At 55.4% G+C, this 19,708-nt stretch overlaps 5 protein-coding genes across 5 annotated transcripts; 3 read left to right on the top strand and 2 right to left on the bottom strand.

Moving 5' to 3' along the window:
- Window positions 1-18: 18 nt before the first annotated feature.
- Window positions 19-3,044, top strand: PTSG_04129 (uncharacterized protein). Its single transcript, XM_004994967.1, has 3 exons — window positions 19-230; window positions 566-1,853; window positions 2,147-3,044. The coding sequence occupies exons 1-3, from the start codon at window positions 92-94 to the stop codon at window positions 2,289-2,291; spliced, it is 1,572 nt and encodes a 523-aa protein (XP_004995024.1). The 5' UTR covers window positions 19-91; the 3' UTR covers window positions 2,292-3,044.
- Window positions 3,034-4,477, bottom strand: PTSG_04128 (dynein light chain 4). Its single transcript, XM_004994966.1, has 4 exons — window positions 4,353-4,477; window positions 4,094-4,177; window positions 3,740-3,792; window positions 3,034-3,594 (listed from the first exon to the last, which is right to left on the bottom strand). The coding sequence occupies exons 1-4, from the start codon at window positions 4,425-4,427 to the stop codon at window positions 3,483-3,485; spliced, it is 324 nt and encodes a 107-aa protein (XP_004995023.1). The 5' UTR covers window positions 4,428-4,477; the 3' UTR covers window positions 3,034-3,482.
- Window positions 4,478-4,607: 130 nt separating this feature from the next.
- On the top strand, window positions 4,608-7,616 carry PTSG_04127 (bifunctional 3'-phosphoadenosine 5'-phosphosulfate synthase). Its single transcript, XM_004994965.1, has 3 exons — window positions 4,608-4,755; window positions 5,019-5,178; window positions 5,534-7,616. Exons 2-3 carry the CDS (start codon window positions 5,061-5,063, stop codon window positions 7,255-7,257), a joined length of 1,842 nt encoding a protein of 613 aa, XP_004995022.1. The 5' UTR covers window positions 4,608-4,755; window positions 5,019-5,060; the 3' UTR covers window positions 7,258-7,616.
- Window positions 7,617-8,123: 507 nt separating this feature from the next.
- PTSG_04126 (ubiquitin-conjugating enzyme E2C) lies at window positions 8,124-9,622 on the bottom strand. The gene is made up of 3 exons (XM_004994964.1): window positions 9,345-9,622; window positions 9,043-9,157; window positions 8,124-8,746 (listed from the first exon to the last, which is right to left on the bottom strand). Exons 1-3 carry the CDS (start codon window positions 9,368-9,370, stop codon window positions 8,420-8,422), a joined length of 468 nt encoding a protein of 155 aa, XP_004995021.1. The 5' UTR covers window positions 9,371-9,622; the 3' UTR covers window positions 8,124-8,419.
- Window positions 9,623-9,686: 64 nt separating this feature from the next.
- Window positions 9,687-19,471, top strand: PTSG_04125 (uncharacterized protein; the record flags this gene model as incomplete). The annotated part of the gene is made up of 24 exons (XM_004994963.1): window positions 9,687-9,891; window positions 10,108-10,167; window positions 10,513-10,565; window positions 10,711-10,855; window positions 11,256-11,414; window positions 11,573-11,651; window positions 12,000-13,042; window positions 13,345-13,505; window positions 13,777-13,865; window positions 14,152-14,360; window positions 14,694-14,894; window positions 15,183-15,317; window positions 15,468-15,633; window positions 15,947-16,047; window positions 16,297-16,398; window positions 16,656-16,727; window positions 16,971-17,073; window positions 17,276-17,395; window positions 17,578-17,634; window positions 17,896-17,951; window positions 18,107-18,235; window positions 18,436-18,883; window positions 19,054-19,135; window positions 19,351-19,471. The coding sequence occupies exons 1-24, from the start codon at window positions 9,733-9,735 to the stop codon at window positions 19,469-19,471; spliced, it is 4,050 nt and encodes a 1,349-aa protein (XP_004995020.1). The 5' UTR covers window positions 9,687-9,732.
- Between the last annotated feature and the right edge of the window lie 237 nt (window positions 19,472-19,708).

The raw sequence follows: 19,708 nt of genomic DNA, 5'->3' as shown, positions 1-19,708 counted from the left end.
ACACACACACACACACACACACACACACACACACACACACACACGCACACACACACGCACACACACACGGGGATACAACGCATTGCGGTCGATGAGGTTGAGGCGCAGCTGCAGATCGAGATCTGCAGGGAGCTGGATGCTCGGCGTGGCAACACGCCATGGCGTCGCCGTTGCGCTGTTGCTGTCGACCCTCGCGTGCTCCAGCGTCTTGTTCAGCTCCACAAACGCCGGTGCGTGCGCGCGCGCGCGCGCGTGTGTGTGTGTGTGTGTGTGTGTGTGTGTGTGTGTGTGCGTGTGTGTGTGCGTGCGCGCGCGCGCGTGTGTGTATGTGTGTGATCTTGTATGCGCGTGTGGTGGCGGAGCCGCAGAGCGCGTCCTCGACGCCTACGAGTGTGTGCAATTACGTCGTCATCCACCCCAACACAGTTCACACAGCAGACAACAGTGAGCTCTCACCTCTTCATTGTTTCCTCTCACACATGCACGCACGCACACACACACACGCACGCACACACACACACACATGTGCGCATACACAAACGCACCATTGCACGACAATTTGCAGGCACAGTGATGATGGAGACGGAGCATGGCACGCAGCTTGGCTTGCAGCACTTTGACGTGTCCTGGCACAGGCAGATTTACACCCGCTTTCGGCTGTTCATGTTCTTCTATAACCAAACGGGCGCGCCGGACCTTGTGGCCGAGAAGGAGTGCCCGCAAGACACGCCCGAGGTGTGCCACTACCTCTTCAATCACACCTACAGCGTCGGCCTTCACACAGCGAGGGTGTTTGTGCAGCACCATTTCTTGGAGGAGCGCTGGGAGCCCGAAGGGTCTGCGGAGGTGACCTTCTTCACCCCGGCCAACCTCACCTCGTGCCAAGTGCAAGGCCCACCAGAGCAGGCCGTGCGGGTGAACGCGCCATTTGAACTCACGGTGTCCGTGTTCCCGGACCCGGCACTGACGCGCCCGACCACGTATCGCTGGAACGGCCTCAACCCACACACGGCCGTGGTCACGCACACGCCCAACGTCACGTACGCCCTCAACACCACGGGGGTGCACACCATCCGCACGGCTGCAGAGAACGAGTGGTCTGCATCCACGTGCACCTACAACTTGGAGGCGCAGGCGCCCGTGTCCATCCTGAGCATCGACGCGAGCATCACGTCACCCGGCGGTGGGCCTGGGACAAGGAGCAGAAGGGACGACGGCAGTGTCGGCAGTCCTGGCAACACTGACAGCGGCCCAAGTTATCATGATGATGGTGGCGGTGGTGCTGGCAGTGCTGCTGCACGTGACCAGGCATACAGCGGAGGTGCGCCAGCGTCGCCATCATCGCGATCGTGGTGGTGGCCGTCGTCATGGTGGGGTGAAGCCAGATACGGCAGGGGTGACAGCCACAGTGGTGCTGGTGGTGTTCGTGGTGTTGACCACGAAGGCAGTGGTATTGGTCGACAGGGCCGACGCCGAGCACCGCGTGCCGTGCATGCAGTGCCTGTGGAAGAGTTTGGGGACCTGAACAACATCACCAAGAGCATGAGTGTGTATCTTGGACAGGAGCTGCTGATCAACTGCACCTTTAACGGCACGCGGCCGCTGTTTGCGTACCACTTTTCCGACGACAACACGACTGTGTTTGCGGAGGACGAGTGCCGGGCGTCCCACATCTTCAACAGCACGGGCAAGCACGTGGTGCTGCTCACCGCCAACAACGCCATCAGCATCTCCAACCACGCCCGTCTGAAGGTCTCCGTGGAGCGCCGGGTTGACAAGATTGTCGTTCCCGCCGTTGCCGCCCCGCTCATCATCACCATTGTTGTCCTCCTCGTCATGTTCTCCGTGCACAGGTGCGTGTGTTTGTTTGTTTGTGTTTGTGTGTTTGTTTGTTTGTGTGTTTGTTTGTTTGTGTGTGTGTGTGTGTTTGTGTGTTTGTGTGTGTGTGTGTGTGTGTGTGTGTGTGTGTGTGTGCTCTGTGTGTGAAATTTGAGCGCGTCGTGCCTTTTTGTCCCCTCGTTACGTGTCAATTATTCGTGTCCACATGTCCACATCCCTGAATGCCTCCCGTTTGCGCGCTCACAACACCCCCTACAACATGTACCACCACCACCACCACCACCACCACCACCACCTTGCAACCCAGGTACCACCGGTGGCTCGTGTCGACGCGAGGGCTGGAGGTTGCGCGGCACGACTTTGTCGAGTCGCCGGGAAACCGCAACCGCAACCGCCCGCGCCCGTCTCCGCTGAAGAAGAAATACGGCACCGTGGAGATGTTTGCGATATGATCGATAGTTTGGGGGGAGGAACAGATGAGATGCACATGATCGGAGATGGCCGGACAGGGTGAAGTATCGTGATATGTGGGGACTTGGATGTGGTGGTGGTTCGGATGAATGGTGTGGTGTGCGCGTCCTCCTTGGTTGACGGTGTGTTCATCACCCTGCTCTTTGCTGCTCCTGTGAGCTGCGGGCGGCGACGATGCCAGCGCCGTTCCGGTTCCCACTGCTGGCTGGGGATGCGTTTTTGCTTCGCTTCTTGTGGTGTTTGACTTTTGTTTTGTTTTGTTGCTTTGTTGCTTTGAAGTTGACCGCGTATTTGGCTCTTTTTCGTTTGAGTCCAGTCGTTACCCTTTTCATATCTGCACAGGCAGCCATGATCACCTGTGCGTGCACACTGTTCAAGCACCTGTCTCATCGCATCACCCACTCACCCCACGCACACACACGAACAGATGCCATTGCCATGCTACTCTGCTCTCTCCTTTCCTTTGCTGCTTCTTGTGTTGGTAATTGCTCACATTTCGTTGACCGCGTCGCTGTCAGCGCAGTTTTCCTTGCGGTGCCTTTCTTTCTGTTTCAACTGGCTGGCTGCTGTGTGCATGGTGTTGCGCTGTCGTGACTTGGTGTCGTGCTGCCGGCTGTGTTTGTGTGTTACTGTTGCGCGTCAGCCCCTTGTCCACTCAAATCATACAATAGGATCTCCGTTTTGCTTTTATTGCATTGAATAAGGTGCAACAGCCAACAACACGCTCGTAGTGCACAGGAAAAACGAACAGCAACTTGCACAACAAACAGCACAGAACAGAAAGACAGAGATAAGCAGTGGGGTGGGGTGGGGGGGGGGGGGTCACAGCAAGCAGCCGGGCGTACAACGCCCTTGGATAACGAGAGCCAAGCAACGACAAAGAAAGGTCAAAGAAGCACGCACCACCTGTGACATGACGGTGTGATGCGATGTGACTTGAGCAACCGACACACAACACGGTTCGAGAGCGGCGACAAGAAGCAACAGCGCAGGGGCTGTGTCCCATTACACGCCATCATGCACAACAGCAACAGCAACAGCAGCGACAAAAAAAGCACATTCACTCTCACACATAAACAACACATTCACTCTCACACATAAACAACACATTCACTCTCACGTACACACATCCACGTACAAACATAACCAAAGCATCAATGCTCGAGCTATGACTACTGGCACTTCCAGACCAGGACAGCCAGGTTTCCACCAAAGAACATGTACATCATGTTTGATGTTTGGTGGGTGATCTCGAAGCCAAATGCCTCGCCGATGATCACGTTCCTGGGAGCAGGCACACAGGGTGTTTGCAGGGGCGATTTCGTTTGAGCATTGGTTGCATTCTCACTCTTGACTGCACTCTTGACTGCACTCTTGACTGCACTCTTGACTGCAACCCAAACCACAACTCACGCGTGTGTCGACTCACCATGGGGCGCCAAATTTCTTGTCCATAATGCCCTTGAGCATATTTGCCGCATCCTGGTGTGTGTGTGTGTGTGTGTGTGTGTGTGTGTGTGTGTGTGTGTGTGTGTGTGTGTGTGTGTGTGTGTGTGTTGGTCTTGTGAGGGGATAAACGTGTTTGTGTTGTGTTTGCGTGTATGTTGTTGTGCGTGTGTTTGTGCCTACACGCTTCTCGAGTACAATGCAGTATAGATGCAGACGCCAAGGGAAGCAGTGACGTTGATGCAACACACATAGGCATACACACACACACACAGAGGCATACACACACAGAGAGGCATACATACACACAACCACCGTACGACACGTGCCACCGGACCTCGTTGCTTTTGGAGTGCTTTTCAATCGCGGTTTGTGCGGATTCCGTGCATTCTGCCAACATCTCCTCGTTCATGTCTGTTTTCTGTGTTGGAGGAAAGCCGGAAGTGCCGATGAGCTTGGCGAGGAAGAAAGGAAGGTGCGAAGGAAGAACACGCACACCACTCCTCGATGGATCGACACACACACACACACACACACACACACACACACACACACACACACACACACACACACACACAAAAGAACAGAGCACCCACCACGACGAGTGCGTAGTTGAAGTTTCGCCTGATGTCGACCTCCTCAGGCTTGCTGCCACCAGCATCGTCCCCCATCCTGCTGCACTGTGTTGGTTGTTGGTTGTTGGCCGGTTGGCAGGGATTTGCTTCAGAAAATGCTGACTCAGCGAGTCCCAGCTCTGCTACGCTTTATCATGCATTGTTGATGAATTTGCATCTTTCGCAAACAATCGATTCATTGCAAACAATCGACATCATTTTATTTTTTTCTTCCATCCAGTGCTGTATTGTGTTGGCGGCAAGCAGCACGAGTGTCTTCCCTTGTTGTTGGTTGCTTGTCGTTGTTGCCGCGCTTACTGGCCTTTTTCCCATTCACTCGCTCTCGGCCAACCAACCGTCGTCGTCTCCGCCTTTGTTGTTCACGGTGTGTGTGTGTGTGTGTGGTGTGTGTGTGTGTGGATGTGTGTGTGTGCGCGAGGCTGCAGCCAACGCTGTCGTGGATGAAGGGAGGGAACATTGAGAGCGCACCTCGCCCCATATGTGTATGTCAGTGTGTGTCTCGACAGCGTTCCCTCCTTTTTGTGGCTATCTATCTGGGTGTCCTCCATCGCGATCGTCAGCACACGGCCCTCACGCACAACCCACTTTGCACCTTGTCTCTTGCTTGTCTTTTTGTCTGTGCCACAGAACAACTGCGACTTTCGTTCCCTTCCGACCAAAAAGCCAACCATGTCTGATACCAAGGCCACAAACGTCACGGCTGTCAAGCACAACGTGACCCGCTCCAAGCGCGCCCAAATCCTCGGTGTCGATGTCAAGTTCCGTGGCTGCACCATCTGGTTCACTGGTGCGTTGCCGGAATTTGCGCAGCCCCATGTGTGGCGTATGTGTGTGTGTGTGTGTGTGTGTGTGTGTGTGTGTGTGTGAATGCACGAACATGCATACGGATGCACCATCATGCGTGCATGCATGACTTCTCGCATCGCAGATCATCAACACACCACGACACCCCCACACATGTACATGCACACGTACATTCCTCTGCTTTGCTGTTCATCCTCTCACGTTCGCACGGCATATCATCTCTACCTCTTCCACTCCCTGCAATTCCCCCCCCCTTCTTTCTCCCCCTTCTTTCTCCTCCCCATGTCCCCTCTTCCTCCTTCGCCCTCCTTCCTCCTTGTTCTGCTTGCTACACACAGGTCTGTCTGGTGCTGGCAAGACCACGCTGAGCTTCGCTGTGGAGGCTGAGCTCTGCCAGCGTGGCATCCCTTGCTACGGCCTCGATGGCGACAACATGCGCACGGGCCTGAACAAGAACCTGGGCTTCTCTCCCGAGGACCGCGCAGAGAACATCCGCCGTGTCGGCGAGGTGGCCAAGCTCTTCGCCGATGGCGGCATCATCGCCCTCGCCTCCTTCATCTCCCCCTTCCGCGCCGACCGCGACAGCTGCCGCAAGCTGCACGAGGACGCCGGCCTCAAGTTCATCGAGTGCTACGTCGGCACCCCGCTCGACGTGTGCGAGGCGCGCGACCCAAAGGGCCTCTACAAGAAGGCCCGCGCCGGCATCATCAAGGGCTTCACTGGCGTCGACGGCGTGTACGAGGCACCCGAGAAGCCGGACATCACCGTCGGCACGCGCGGCGAGTCCGTCGCCGAGAACGTGCGCCAGGTGCTGGCTTACCTCGAGGAGGAGGGCATCATCCCCAACATGCACCCTGCCGCGGAGGAGCTGTTTGTGCCCGAGGCCGAGGTCGCCGCCAAGACGGAGGAGGCCGCCGCCCTGCCCAAGCTCAACATTGACAAGCTCACCACGCAGTGGCTGCAGGTGCTCTCCGAGGGCTGGGCCTCCCCCCTGCGCGGCTTCATGCGCGAGAAGGAGTTTCTGCAGACCATCCACTTCAACGCGCTGCGCAAGGCCGACGGCAGCATGACCAACATGTCCGTGCCCATTGTGTGCCCGGCGACGACGGAGGAGAAGGAGCAGCTGAGCTCCGCCAAGGCCATCACCCTGGTGTACGAGGGCAAGGACCTGGCCATCATGCGCAACCCAGAGTTTTTCGAGGCGCGTAAGGAGGAGCGCTGCGCGCGCCAGTGGGGCACCACGGAGGCCGGCCACCCGTACATTGCCCAGGTGATGGCTGCCGGCGACTGGCTTGTTGGCGGCGACCTGGAGGTGCTGCAGCGCATCAAGTGGAACGACGGCCTGGACCAGTACCGCCTCACCCCAAAGGAGCTCAAGGCCGAGTTTAAGCGCCGCAACGCGGACGCCGTCTACGCCTTCCAGCTGCGCAACCCCGTGCACAACGGCCACGCCCTGCTCATGCAGGACACGCGCCGCCGCCTCATTGAGAAGGGCTTCCGCAACCCTGTGCTGCTGCTGCACCCGCTCGGCGGCTGGACCAAGGCCGACGACGTGCCGCTGCCCACGCGCATGAAGCAGCACGAGTGCGTGCTCAACGAGGGCGTGCTGCCGGAGGAGTCGACGGTGGTGGCCATCTTCCCCTCGCCCATGATGTATGCCGGCCCCACGGAGGTGCAGTGGCACGCCAAGGCCCGCATGAACGCCGGCGCCGACTTTTACATTGTTGGCCGCGACCCGGCCGGCATGAAGCACCCCGGCAAGGAGGACGAGAACCTGTACCACGCCGACCACGGCCGCGAGGTGCTGCAGATGGCGCCCGGCCTTGAGAGCCTCACCATCATCCCCTTCCGCGTCGCCGCCTACAACAAGCAGAAGGGCAAGATGGACTTTTTTGACCCGGCCAAGGCCGAGGACTTTGAGTTCATCTCCGGTTCCAAGATGCGCAAGCTTGCGCGCGAGGGGCAGAACCCACCAGACGGCTTCATGTGCCCCTCTGGCTGGAAGGTCGTCTCCACCTTTTACCAGGAGCGCGCCAAGCAGCAGGCCGCTGCCCAGAAGTAAAGAACTCCCCCGATCATCCATCCACTTTCAACAGCCTTCCTTTTGTGGATAGAAGGGAAGCAGACAAGACAGACACCAGCAGCCTTGATAGGCATGTCTTCTTTGTGTGTTGTGTTGTTCGGTGGTGTTGTGTCGTCATGTTTGTGGTGGATGTGGTTGATGTGGTCGTGTGGTTTGTTTGTTTTGTTGGCCGCTTTCGTTGTTTGTTATGTTAGACTCTTTCCCTTTCGCGCCCGCTTTGTTGGATGTCAATCTGGGCAACTGTCGTGTTCTTGCGACCCCATGTGTGCTGTTTGTTGTCGTTGTTAACATACAACTCGAGCACGCATGCCACGGAACAACGGGAGAGAAAGTGTGTGTGTGTGTGTGTGTGTGTGTGTGTGTGTGTGTGTGTGTGTGTAAGCAAGCACTCGGTAACAGCCACCCACTCCACGTTTGTTGTTGTTTGTGTATTTTTCTTTTCCATGTTTGAATTAATGTCACGGTGGGTACAAGCGCGTGCTTTGTGTGTGTGTGTGTGTGCATGTATGGTGCGTGTTTTCTGAACTGTAGGAAAGAGGAGCGGCAGGGGAAGAGAAGCGGTGGCAGGGATGGCAAGCCAATCAATACAAAGGGGCTGGACAGAGAGCGAACATCGCATCAAGCACAGCCCACTCGTGGCATCAGCCACCGCCACCACATGCATGTGTACATGAGCACGCGCGCACACAGCACGGAATCCCCACAATTAAAGCTACATAATGGGGGAGAAAAAGCGGCAACAGAGGCAACAGAACCTGTAAGAGGATCCATCACAATCACATCCACGTCGACTACTTCCACTTGTTCACGAGGAGATAAGACAAGCAGCCAAACAGGCGGGCAGAACCGATTAGAAGGCGGGGAAGAAGAGAAGAGAAGAGAAGAGAAGAGAAGAGAAGAGGGGGCGGGGCGAGGGAAGGAAACACATGGTGGAGATGAGAGGAGAAACGGGAGAAGAGGGGTTGCTGTGACACAAAACACCAGTCGGGGCAGCAATTGATCCGCCACAGAGAGGGGGGGGACTGTTACGTGAACAGCCATCGTTGCCCTTGTGCTGCGTCATAGATGGGAGTAACTGAGCAAGCGTGGTCGGGTGCTGCTGCCATTGTTTGGTGCTGGCGCTGGGGCGGTGAGGAGCTTATTAGCACACGCCTCGGCTGCGCACGTTTTCCTCGTAGTGGCGGCTGAGCTTCTCCTTGTACAAGGCCGGGTTTGACCACAGCTCTGCTGCGTGGCAGTTGAGCGGGCTGTCGACGTTGGGGTCTGCGAGCAAGCTCTGGATGGACAGCAGGACCGTGCGCACGTCGTACGAGGGCGACCACTTCTCCTTGAGAATGTCCAGGCAGATGTTGCCGTGCGTGTCCACGTTGGGGTGGAAGCATGGTGTGTCAAAGGTCACGGTTGGCGCGGTGTACGGGTAGTCTGTTGGGAACTTGATGGTCAGCTTGTACTTGAGATCTGCATAGCACTGTCCGTTGGATTGGGATGGGGGGAGGGAGGGAAGGCAGGAGGTCAGAAAGTGCAACGTGAGGGTTTGAATGGAGGTGAGGAGGAGAAAGGGAAGAGGGTGAGGAAGGAAGGAACAGAGCAAGAGACGTTGAGATACAGAGAGAGAGAGAGAGACAGCCACAGAGAGAGACAGCCACAGAGAGAAACAGAGACAGAGAGAGAGAGAGAGAGACAGAGAGAGAGAGACAGACAGAGACAGAGACAAAGACAGAGAGCCAGAGAGGCAGGCAGACACCATAGACAGAGAGTACTTACGGTGCCTTCAGCGCCCACGATGGTGGCCTTCCATTGGAAGAGGTTGTCGCCTTCAGGGAACGCCTTCATGGATGCATCCTTGGCCATCATGATGCCCATGAGCTCCTGTCGCAGCCTGCAGCAAAACAAACAAAACAGCACAGCACAAGTTGAAGCGAAGCGATGTGAAGAAAAGGCAGCAATACCAACAACAACACCAACGAATCTTGTGCATACAGAGCACAGCCAGACAGACATACACACATACACACGCGCAGAGCACACACACAGACACACAACACACGCAACACACACACACACACCTCTTTGTGACGCCTTGTCCAGACATTGTGTGATTTGTTGTGGTAGGTGTGGTGGTTGCTCGATCAAGCCAAGGGCTGATGTGAACAGATGGTTTGCTGTCGTGTGAATCGCTGAGCGGTGGCGTGCCTCTGCTTCGGTAGTTGGTTTGGTTGGTGGAAAATGGTGTGCGGTGGTGGCGTGCGGGAACTGGCTGGGTGGCATGCAGCGGAGAGGGTATCTGCTTTGCTTGCTTGTCTGCTGTCTCTCGTCGCCAAAACACAAACACAACCGGAAGTTGTTGCTGTTGCTTGTGGCTGGCGCGGAAAATTTTGGGTCGGGCACATGGTTTTCCCGCTGCCATAGCCGTTCTTTTGTGCTGTCGCAAGCGGCGTTCTTTTGAATCACAACATGAGCGGACTGCCGCCACCTTCCCACCACCACCACCACCACCATCCTCATCCGTATGGTGGCGGTGTTCATGATGAGGATGAGGACGAGGATGAGGATCTGTTGGAAGGGGCACCAGGTGCAGACGATCAACGCCACAACGTTCTTCAAGAAAGCCAAGTCAGCGAAGAAAGCAGAAAGAGGGAAGGGGGAGAGGGGTTGTTGTTGTTTGGACGACGACGACGACGATGATGATGATGATGATGATGTGGGCTTGTCGGGCTTGTCTGTGTTGTCTGTTGAGTAAAGTTGCTGTTGCTTGGTTGTGATTGCTTGGTGGTTTGGTTCGTGCGTTGTTGCACTCACAAGCTTGTCTTGTGCATTTGACGTTTCCAGGATCGGCTGTTGCCACAGGGCAACGTGTATCGCATCATGAGGACCACTGTCAACACAAAGGTGCGCGTTTGTGTGTTTGTATGTCTGTGTGTGTGCGTGTGTTTGTATGTCTGTGTGTGTTTGTGTGTGTGTCTGTTTGTGTGTTTGTTGGTGTGTGTTTGTGTGTTTGTTGGTGTGTGTTTGTGTGTTTGTGTGTGTGTGTTTGTGTGTTTGTGTGTCCGTTTGTGTGTGTCCCCCACTGCCTGGTCCCCCCCCCCCCACTGCCTGGTCCCCCCACTGCCTGGTTCCCCCACTGCCTGGTCCCCTCTCCCCTCTCCCTCCCGTTGGCAATGACAACTTCTGCGTTCAGGCCTGACGATTTTCCTGCTTTGTTGTACGTAATGTAACCTCACCACGCACCAACAGATTTCCGACTCGTCAAAGATTCTCATGCAGGAGTGCGCGTCAGAGTTTGTGAGGTGTGTGTGTGTGTGTGTGTGTGTGAATGATGATGTCGGGTCTGTTCGCTACTGGTGCTAACGTCGACGGCCATCACTCGACGTCCTTGCCTCATGTTCGTGTTCGTGTTCATGTGCATGTGAATGTGAATGTCTGTGACGGCAGCTTTGTCACGAGCGAGGCTGCAGACCGAGCAGAGAAGGAAGGCCGCAAGGTGCTCAGGTGCGAGGATCTTCTCGAGGCCATGAATGCGCTTGGCTTTGAACACATTGCAGAACCTTTGGCCGAGTATACCAAAGCTTGTCGACAGGTGTGTGTCTGTGTGTGTGCGTGTGTGCGCGTGTGTGTGCGTGGGTGAGAGAGAGAGTGTGTGTGTGTTTATGTACCTGCTTGAGTGAGAGTGCGTATGCGCGCACACACATGCTGCCTCTCAACTGTGCCTGCGTTTTGGCGTTTTCGTGATGCGCTTTTGCACAAGACGTGTGCGCCGTGTGACATAACCGCGACACACACACACACACACACTCACACACACACACACACACACACACACACACACACACACACACACACACACACACACACACACACACACACACACACACACAACCCGTAGCTGCTGCCTCGGCATAATGTCGGTCATGTCATGTAAGTAAACGAAGCACCATCCAACCGCAACGACATCACATTCACACGCCACGAAATTTAAGTGCGATGACGAGTGCTCTTCCCACTCGTGGCGAAATGTAAAACCGCAGAAGCAATTAACGCAAGAGGGCCACCGTGATGATGGTTCAAGATGGTGGCAGCTTTCGCTGCTCTTCGTCGACGGCATGAGCCTGCCACACACGGCTGACCCTGGCATGGCCGTTTGCCTGCCGCCTGCCACACACTTCAGGGCAGTCCTCACTTATTGTTATTCGTTTCGCTGCTTGCTTGGCGGAAGTTCGACACACAACGCCACACACAAACACCGATCAACGCAAGCAAGTGTCGCTTCTTGGCGATGCGTGATCATTGTCGGCAGCACCAAGAGCATCAACAACATCAACCTTTCGTCTGCATTGATGATGTCGGCAGTGGCAACATCGTGCGCCAACCTGAAGGTTCCAGAAAGGCACCCGTACGTCCACAAGCGCACAAGCGACCAACACCGCACGCGCACACACGCACACATGCACCTTGCTGACACGAGCTTCATGTCGCGCAGTCGCTTCACTCAAGATACAGAGCAACCACAAGACTGCAAACGCAACACACGTTCTCACAGGCTCCCTCCATCCTTTCTTTCCCTCCCCCATCCACTTTACCACTTTTCTCTCACCAAGCCCTCGCCCCCCCCCCACCATCTCGGTCACTTACACACTGACTGACACCAATCCTCACCCAACGTCCTCACCCACCTCCTCTCCCCTGTTGACCCTGAACCCGCTGTGTGGGATTCGTTGAAGCAGGCAGCACTCCAGCAACACATTCCCCGATGCGGCGCTGCACAACCCTTGGGAGCTTCTTCCATCACGACTCCTTTGCCGAACGGCACCGCAGCCCCGACACATCATCCGACTATCTGTCCCCGGCACGCGCGGACTCACAGGAGCGGCAGCAACAGGGGCAGCCACAGGAGCAAGATGCGGCAGCCGCAGACTCAAGCCGCCGTGCAGCCGACGTGATTGTCGACATGCTCGGCACGGACCAGGTGCGCTGTGAGCCATCACCCCCTCGCCGCTTGCCCAGGGGCTCGCCTTCTTCCCTGCGGGGGCACAAGCGAACCCGGCCACACCCGCTCCATCGGTCTGTGTCGCAACCGACCCTCTCGCACTCTTCCTCCGTTACGCTTGAGGGCTCCGTGGACAGCACCAGCGACAGAGAATGCCGCGACGATGGCTGCGAGGGCAGCAGCGATGTACACGACGGTGTGGATGCAGCTCAAAGTGCATATGCACACGAGCTACTGCCTGACCATGATGGGCATGGCGGTGCAGATGAAGATGATGTCGTGAGCGATGAGCACACACCGCTACTGGGCAGCGCACATTCGCGCCTGTCCGCATCACACGATCTGACAGCGGGCACGACGAGCATCAACGCCGCCGAAGGTGGCAAACCATACCACACAGCAGCTGGGAATCACGTGGCTGCTGCAGACTTGTATGGCCATGCTCAAGACGCAGCCTCCGTCACAAACGGTGTCGCTGCTGCTGCTGGTGGCGGTGGCGGCAGCGGCTTTTCGCGATCAACGTCGTCGACAATGTCGCAGAAGCCCCGAGATGATGGTAGTCGCGGAGGCAGGCGACGGGCAATCATCAAAGCCGTGGTGTATGGCATGGTCAATGCGGTGGTGTTGGTACCACTTCTCATCTCCTTTGCGCAGATCATCTTTCGAGATGAGTACTTCAAGCCCTCCATGCCAACGCTCATCAAGCTTGTGCTGCTCTCCGGCTGCATCCATCAAACCATCTTCTGCATCGCCAGTTCCCTTCCCTTTGCCATCGGCCAGGTACATGTACATGTGCATATGTGTGTTTTGTGTGTGTGTGTGTGTGTGTGTGTGTGTTTTATGTGCTCGTGGTCAAGTGTGCGTGTGTGTGTGTGTGTGCGTGCGCGCAAGTGTGTGCAAGTGTGCCAGTCTGTGTGCACGTGTGTACAATCGTGCACGTGTACAAGTGTGAGCGTTCTTGGTGTCACATCAAGCGGAGTTGTCTACGTCGTGTTCCTCGGTTGCATGCAGGGCTTACCTTTGACCCTCACACTCGTCCCACACGTGTTGTCCATGTGGCATTTTTGTTCACGCCGCCATAGGTGCAAGATGCTGGCCTCATCTTCCTGTCCAGCATGGCCACGACCATTGTGAAGCACGGGCTCCATCACAACCACGACCGTGAAGTCATCCTTGCCACCGTCCTCTGCTGGCTGGCCGTCAGCACAGCCGCCCTCGGTCTCGCCCTCATCGTCACTGGAAGGTGCGTGTCGATGTGCGTGCATATGTGCATGAATTGCGTGCGCATATTTGCGTGTCTATATGTCTGTACTAACATTGTGTGCGTGTGCGTGTGTGTGTGTGTGTGTGAAGGTGTTTTGTGTTCATGTGTACACGTGCGTGCACATGTTGAATGTGTGCACTTAATTGTCACGTTGAGGGAATAATACTGACGTTTGGTTGTTGCTGCTCGTTCGTTCCAACCGCTTCCCGCTGCACCCCCCCCCCCCTCACCAACCAACCTCTGGCTGCAGGCTCAAGCTTGCTTCGCTCGTGCAGTACCTGCCCATGCCCGTCATTGGTGGCTACCTTGCTTTTATCGGGTTCTATTGCCTCGAGGCAGGTGCGAGTGAAACTACCTTCATGTGTTCTTGCTTCGTCGTGTTCACGTGTGCATATGAGCGAGCATGTGGTGATGACTGGCCGACTTGACACTCTTTGATCTGATTTCAAGATTGAAAAGTCCTCCGCGAGTTTCCCTCTCACTCACTCATTCATTCATTCACACACACACACACACACACACACACACACACACACACACACACACACACACACACACACACACACACACACACACACACACACACACACACACACACACACACACACACAAAACACAATGCCAGGCCTGTCGCTGATGACGGGGAAGCGGGTGATCTTCATGGGGGACTGGTGGCGGCTGTTCAACCGCGACTCGGCCATCCTCGTGACCCTGGGCATCATCCTCGGGCTCCTGCTCATCGCAATCACCTCCAAGTTCCGCCACTTTGCCGTCCTTCCGTGCTGTCTCCTTGTCATCCCCATTGTGTTCCACATCATTCTGCTCATCGCAAAGGTAATGTGGTCAATGGGCGTGCTTGTTGGCTCGCTTCTCCTTGTGAGACGCGTAATGTGTGATGTGTGCGTGTGTGCGCGCTGTTGCTTCCGTTGTTCTTCTAAATCAGCCGTCTGACACAGCGCACATCCACGTACACATCCACACATACATACAAAACCTCTCCAAAATGTTTGCATGCACACTTATGTCCACACTTACACACATGCACACACGCACGCACACACATCCGCACACACACACATGCACACATCTGCACACACACATGCACACATCCGCACACACGCACACACACATGTACATGCCCTCTCTCACATCCCCACACGCCAACAGGTGCCGCTGAGCGAAGCCCGCCATGCGTATGGGCAGGGGTGGCTCGATCCCGTCACAAACACGTCCGAGTTCTGGCACATTTACGACGACTTCAAGTTCAGCAAGGTCGACTGGTCCGTTGTTCCGCACGTTCTTCCCACGTGGTTTGCCATGTATTTTGTTGTCGCTTTCGGCTCCTGTCTCGACGTGGCAGCCATCCAGGTGGGCGCACATCATCCCCTGTCAATGCTGCGTGCCTGTGAAATGCGCGCATACGCGTGCTTGCGACTTGCATCTGCGCTGCTTTCCACAGCATCCGCCACAAATCATGACAAACAAAACACAGGCACAGACACACACAGACACACAGACACACACACAGACGCACAAACAAAACACGGACACATACAGACACACACACGGACACATACAGGCACAGACACACACACTCTCTCACACTCTCGCACACACACTCACACACACACACATGCGCGCTCCTGGTGCCTTTAGATGGAGCTTGGGCGGTCCCTGGACTTCAACCACGAGCTCATGACGGTCGGGCTGTCCAATTTTGTCTCCGGCGTCACGGGCGGGTACACAGGCAGCTACATCTTCTCCCAGTGCATCTTCAACCTCAAGGCAAACGTGAGGCTGCACACGGGTTCGGCCCGCTTGTGCTCTGTGTGTGTGTGTGTGTGTTGGCCAACTTTGCAGTGTGTGAGGATGTCGTTGGCGTTGTTCAAGCACGTATGCTTGATGTTCACCCATCCATCCACTTGCGTCTGCGCTGTGTAGATCCACACGCGTCTGGTTGGTGCCACGGAGGCGGTTATCGGGCTTGTGGTGGTTGCCCTTCCCGTATCGGTACTGGCCTATGTTCCAAAGTTCTTCTTCGCCGCCATCCTGACCTTCATTGGCATCGACCTCCTTTACTGCTGGCTTCTGGGCTCCTTCAAACTCGGTGCGGTGTGGAAGCCACCATCGCTGATTGTCGGTCGACGCGGCCACTTTGACCACTTCTCTATGCTGCTGTTCCTGTTGGTGGTGGTTGGTGGTGGTTGTTGGTGGTTGTTGTTGGTGTTGCTTCTGTTTGCGGTGGTCTTGCAGCGCCTACCTGTCCCCAGAGGGGATGGTTGAAGTGGTTAATCACCTCCCTCGCAAACGGTCAAAGCTGCCGCGCTCGTCGTTCACACACACACACACATACACACACACACACACACATCCACACACACACACACACGCGCGCGCGCGCACATACCCGCTCTCTGCAGTGCACATGTCCGAGTACGTGATCATCTGGTTGACGTTTATCGGCATCAACTTGACCAATCTTGAGGCCGGCATTGGCATTGGCATTGCGCTCTCAATCCTGGTGTGTTTGTTTGTTTGTTTGTTTGTTTGTTTGTTTGTTTGTTTGTTTGTTTGTTTGTTTGTTTATGTGTTTGGGTGATCTCGTGAGCACTTCCATATGCAGCTGTTCATTCCCACTCACGCGTTGCAATGAATGTGGGAGCAGTATGTTTGTGTGCTGGTGCCGCGGTGTGAGCAGCAGCTTGCAGCGTCTTCTTCTCATCGCCACCGACATCTCACTCTCTTCCCTTGCCAATCGCCATGTGCACAGGTGTTTATATTCAAGTTTGCGCGATCAAATGTGACGCTTCCAGTTCACAAGCAGAGCCACACCATTCGTGGATTTAAGCAACGCAACATCCTCGGCAGCTCAGTGCGTTGGGTTGGCGGTGTACTGGGCGCTCGCTGTTCTGTGATAGCTTGTGGCGACGACTCGTGTTATACGCGCCACAACTTTGTGTGCGTGTGTGTGTGTGTGCGTGTGTGTATGTGTGGTATTTGTACTCTTGCTTTGGCCTAGCATAACTGGGTGTTTCCGCTGTAGGTTTTGATTTTGGTGTGTTCGCACCGTGAAGTAACGCTTGTTGTGCGCTGTTTCCTTTGTGCACTTTGCGATATCATCACTGCCAGAACGAGCGCTTTGTTGTGCTGGAGTTGAGCGGCCACATCTTCTTCGGCTCCTCCGTCGGCATCTTGCGCGACGTCAAGCAAGCCCTGCACATCAACAGCAACAGCGACAACAACAACAACAACAACAACAACAACAACAACAACAACAACAACAACAACAACAACAACAACAACAACAACAACAACAACAACAACAACAACAACAACAACAAGAGGCTGCCAACGTATCTCATTCTCGACTTCCATCGCGTGTGCGGTATTGATGCAACCGCCATTCGCACGTGCTTTGTGAGCATCAAGCAAATTGCCATCCAGCACAACGCCATCGTGGCCATGTGTGCACTGCGACCCGCCGACGCCCGCCTCATGTATGCGCACGGCGTTCTCCCACGACCAAAAGACACCACACATTCAACACGTCAGTGCACATGCGTGTGAGGGTGTGTGATTGTGTGCATCATGTGTGTGTGTGTGTGTGTGTGTGTGTAATATGCAGTGACGCATGGCATGGTGGGGGGGGTGCGTGTGCACTTTTGCATCAAAGCCTCACGAGTCTTGCTGCTGTTGCATGGTGTGCTGCACCCCACAACTTGTCTTTTCCTTCTGCCCTTGAACACCAGTCGCCAAACACATGCATGCGTTTGAAACGCTGGAAGACGCGCTCGTGTGGTGCGAGGACAGTTTCCTCCACAAGACGGACGCACGCGCCGCTCCATTTTGCAGCCGTCTCTCCCTTCAAGGTGGGTATTCCATGCACGCCAAGAAATCGCACGTTTGCATGCGCGCATGTGCGACTGTGTCCGCCCACGCACATGCGCCCATGCTTATGTTTGTGCTTGGACAGTGCTGCTAGAGCGCTTTAATGTGAGTGTTGTTGTGCATTGCATCCCTTGACCGTTCCTCTCTCTTCTTCTCTGCGCAGACGTGCTGTTGGGTTTTGCAATGGACCACGATGGCGAGCCATCCAGCAATCTGAGAGGTGAGGACTCTGCGCTCCGTTTCAATCTTCATCGACATCAAGTCAACCGCCTGCTCGCTTTGCCTCGTGTGTGTTTGTGTGTGTGGGGTGTGTGCGTGTGTGTGTGTGTATGTGTGTGTGTGTGTGTGTGTGTGTGTGCGTGTGTGTGCGTGTGTGTGCGCGCGCGTGTGTGTGTGTGTTTGACATAACTTCGTTTCTTGACATGGTGATTGTGTGCAACACCGATCTTACGGCGACGTTTTGGCGCGTGTGTTTCCTTAGATTGTGTTGAGCGCACATGTCGACTATTCCGCACGCAGTCATTCGAAGCTGGCGATGTACGTGCGACGGAACTGTGACGAGCCATGTCTGCCTGCCTTGCACCTCTGTGCGTGTGTGATTGTGTGTGTGTGTGATTGTGTGTGTGTGATTGTGTGTGTGTGTGTGATTGTGCTGTTCTCACGCTGAATTCGACCGTCCCCGACATTGACAGGTTATTTTCGCGGAGGGCGAGGACGGAGATGGGATGTACTTCGTGCTGTCCGGTGAAGTCACGCTCTTGAAAGTGCAGGAGGAATTACGGCACCCGCACTCGTTCCAAAATCTTGGCGCTTTGCTCAAGGTAAGGCGATGTTTTGTTTCACATGGCGTTGTGTTGTGTTGTGTTGTGTTGTGTTGTGTTGTGCTGCTTGTTCATTCGTTAGTGCCAAGCGTCTTGGTTTGCTGTTGTCGTTGTCACCCTTTCCCATCGCGTTGACTCTCACCGCCCGCGCGCCTGTCGTCCACATCCTCATCACCGCCATCTCTGGCTGTTCCAACTAGCGCATCAAAGCGCGCTCGAGCCGCGTTGGCATTCGCCGCATCGCTGCCCGCCTCTCCGACGTCTCGCACGGACGCCTTCACAGCCACACGCAACACGATCAACAGCAGCAGCAGCAGCAGCAGCAGCAGCAGCAGCAGCAGCAGCAGTACGAACCATCAGCATGGGTGCAGAACATGAGAAGTCGCGGCGGTGGTGTTGGTCCTGGCAATGGGCTGCGCCGCAAGGAACAACAGGGAGAGGACGAGAGCCAGCCCCTCATCCAAAGCGATGGCAGTGATGTGGAAGCGAGTGGCAGCTCTGTAATTGGACGCCAGCATGCGCACGACCACCCAGACAGCATCAGTGGCAGTCACATCAGTGATAGCAGCAGCGGCAGCAGTGCCAATACTGAGGATGCGAGTCGCGTTGTGACTCGCCGCTTCGTCTGTCACCCTGGCAGCTTGTTCGGTGCGTGCAGTTGTTGAACTACACTGTGCAATACGACGCTGGTGCTCTGCGTGGAAAATTGAGGCAGGCTTTGTGAAATGTGTAGGACCACATCATCCATCCCAAACCCACCCCAAAACTCACACTCACACCATACTCACGCTGACCCACACGCACGCTCGCGCCAACAGGGGAGGTGTCGTTTGTGCTTCGTCAACCGCGGGATTTTCGTGCCGTCGCGAAGACGCGCTGCAGAGTTTCGTGCCTCAGCAGGTGTGTGCTTGTGCATGGGTGCGTGCGTGTGCGTGTGTGTGTATGTGAAGCAGAAACTCACACATGCACGTTTGCATGCTTTGCGCCGAGGGCATGTTTTCACGTGCATGCGAGATAACATGTGTGTGTTGCGGTGTTTGTTGCAGTGTATTTCGTGTACCTCACCTGCAAGCCTGCGCATGCGTGTCTCTCATGGTGTGCAACGAACGCAACAGGGCCGCGTTTGATGCACTGCAGAACAGGAGCGGCGACGATCGATTCCAGCTGCTGTCCGCCATTGTGACGCGCAGCCTCGCCCTCATGCTACAAAACAACGACGAAACATTCTTCGTTTGAACACACTGCATTGTGTGTGTGTGTGTGTGTGTGTGTGTGTGTGTGCGTGTGTGTGTGTGTGTGTGTGTGTGTGTGTGTGTGTGTGTGTGTGTGTGTGTGAAAACGAGCGTATTAATCACAACTTCTCTAGCGGAACCCTGGCAAAAACCAAAACACGCGTGACATAAAAACCGACAATAAACACATTCGGAACAAAGATCTGAAAAAAGAAACCCGTAAATACTCCCCTGAAAATTA

The sequence above is a fragment of the Salpingoeca rosetta genome, assembly GCF_000188695.1.
Source record: "Salpingoeca rosetta unplaced genomic scaffold supercont1.9, whole genome shotgun sequence".
Classification (NCBI taxonomy): Eukaryota; class Choanoflagellata; order Craspedida; family Salpingoecidae; genus Salpingoeca; species Salpingoeca rosetta.
This window is presented reverse-complemented; position numbering and strand designations above follow the sequence as displayed.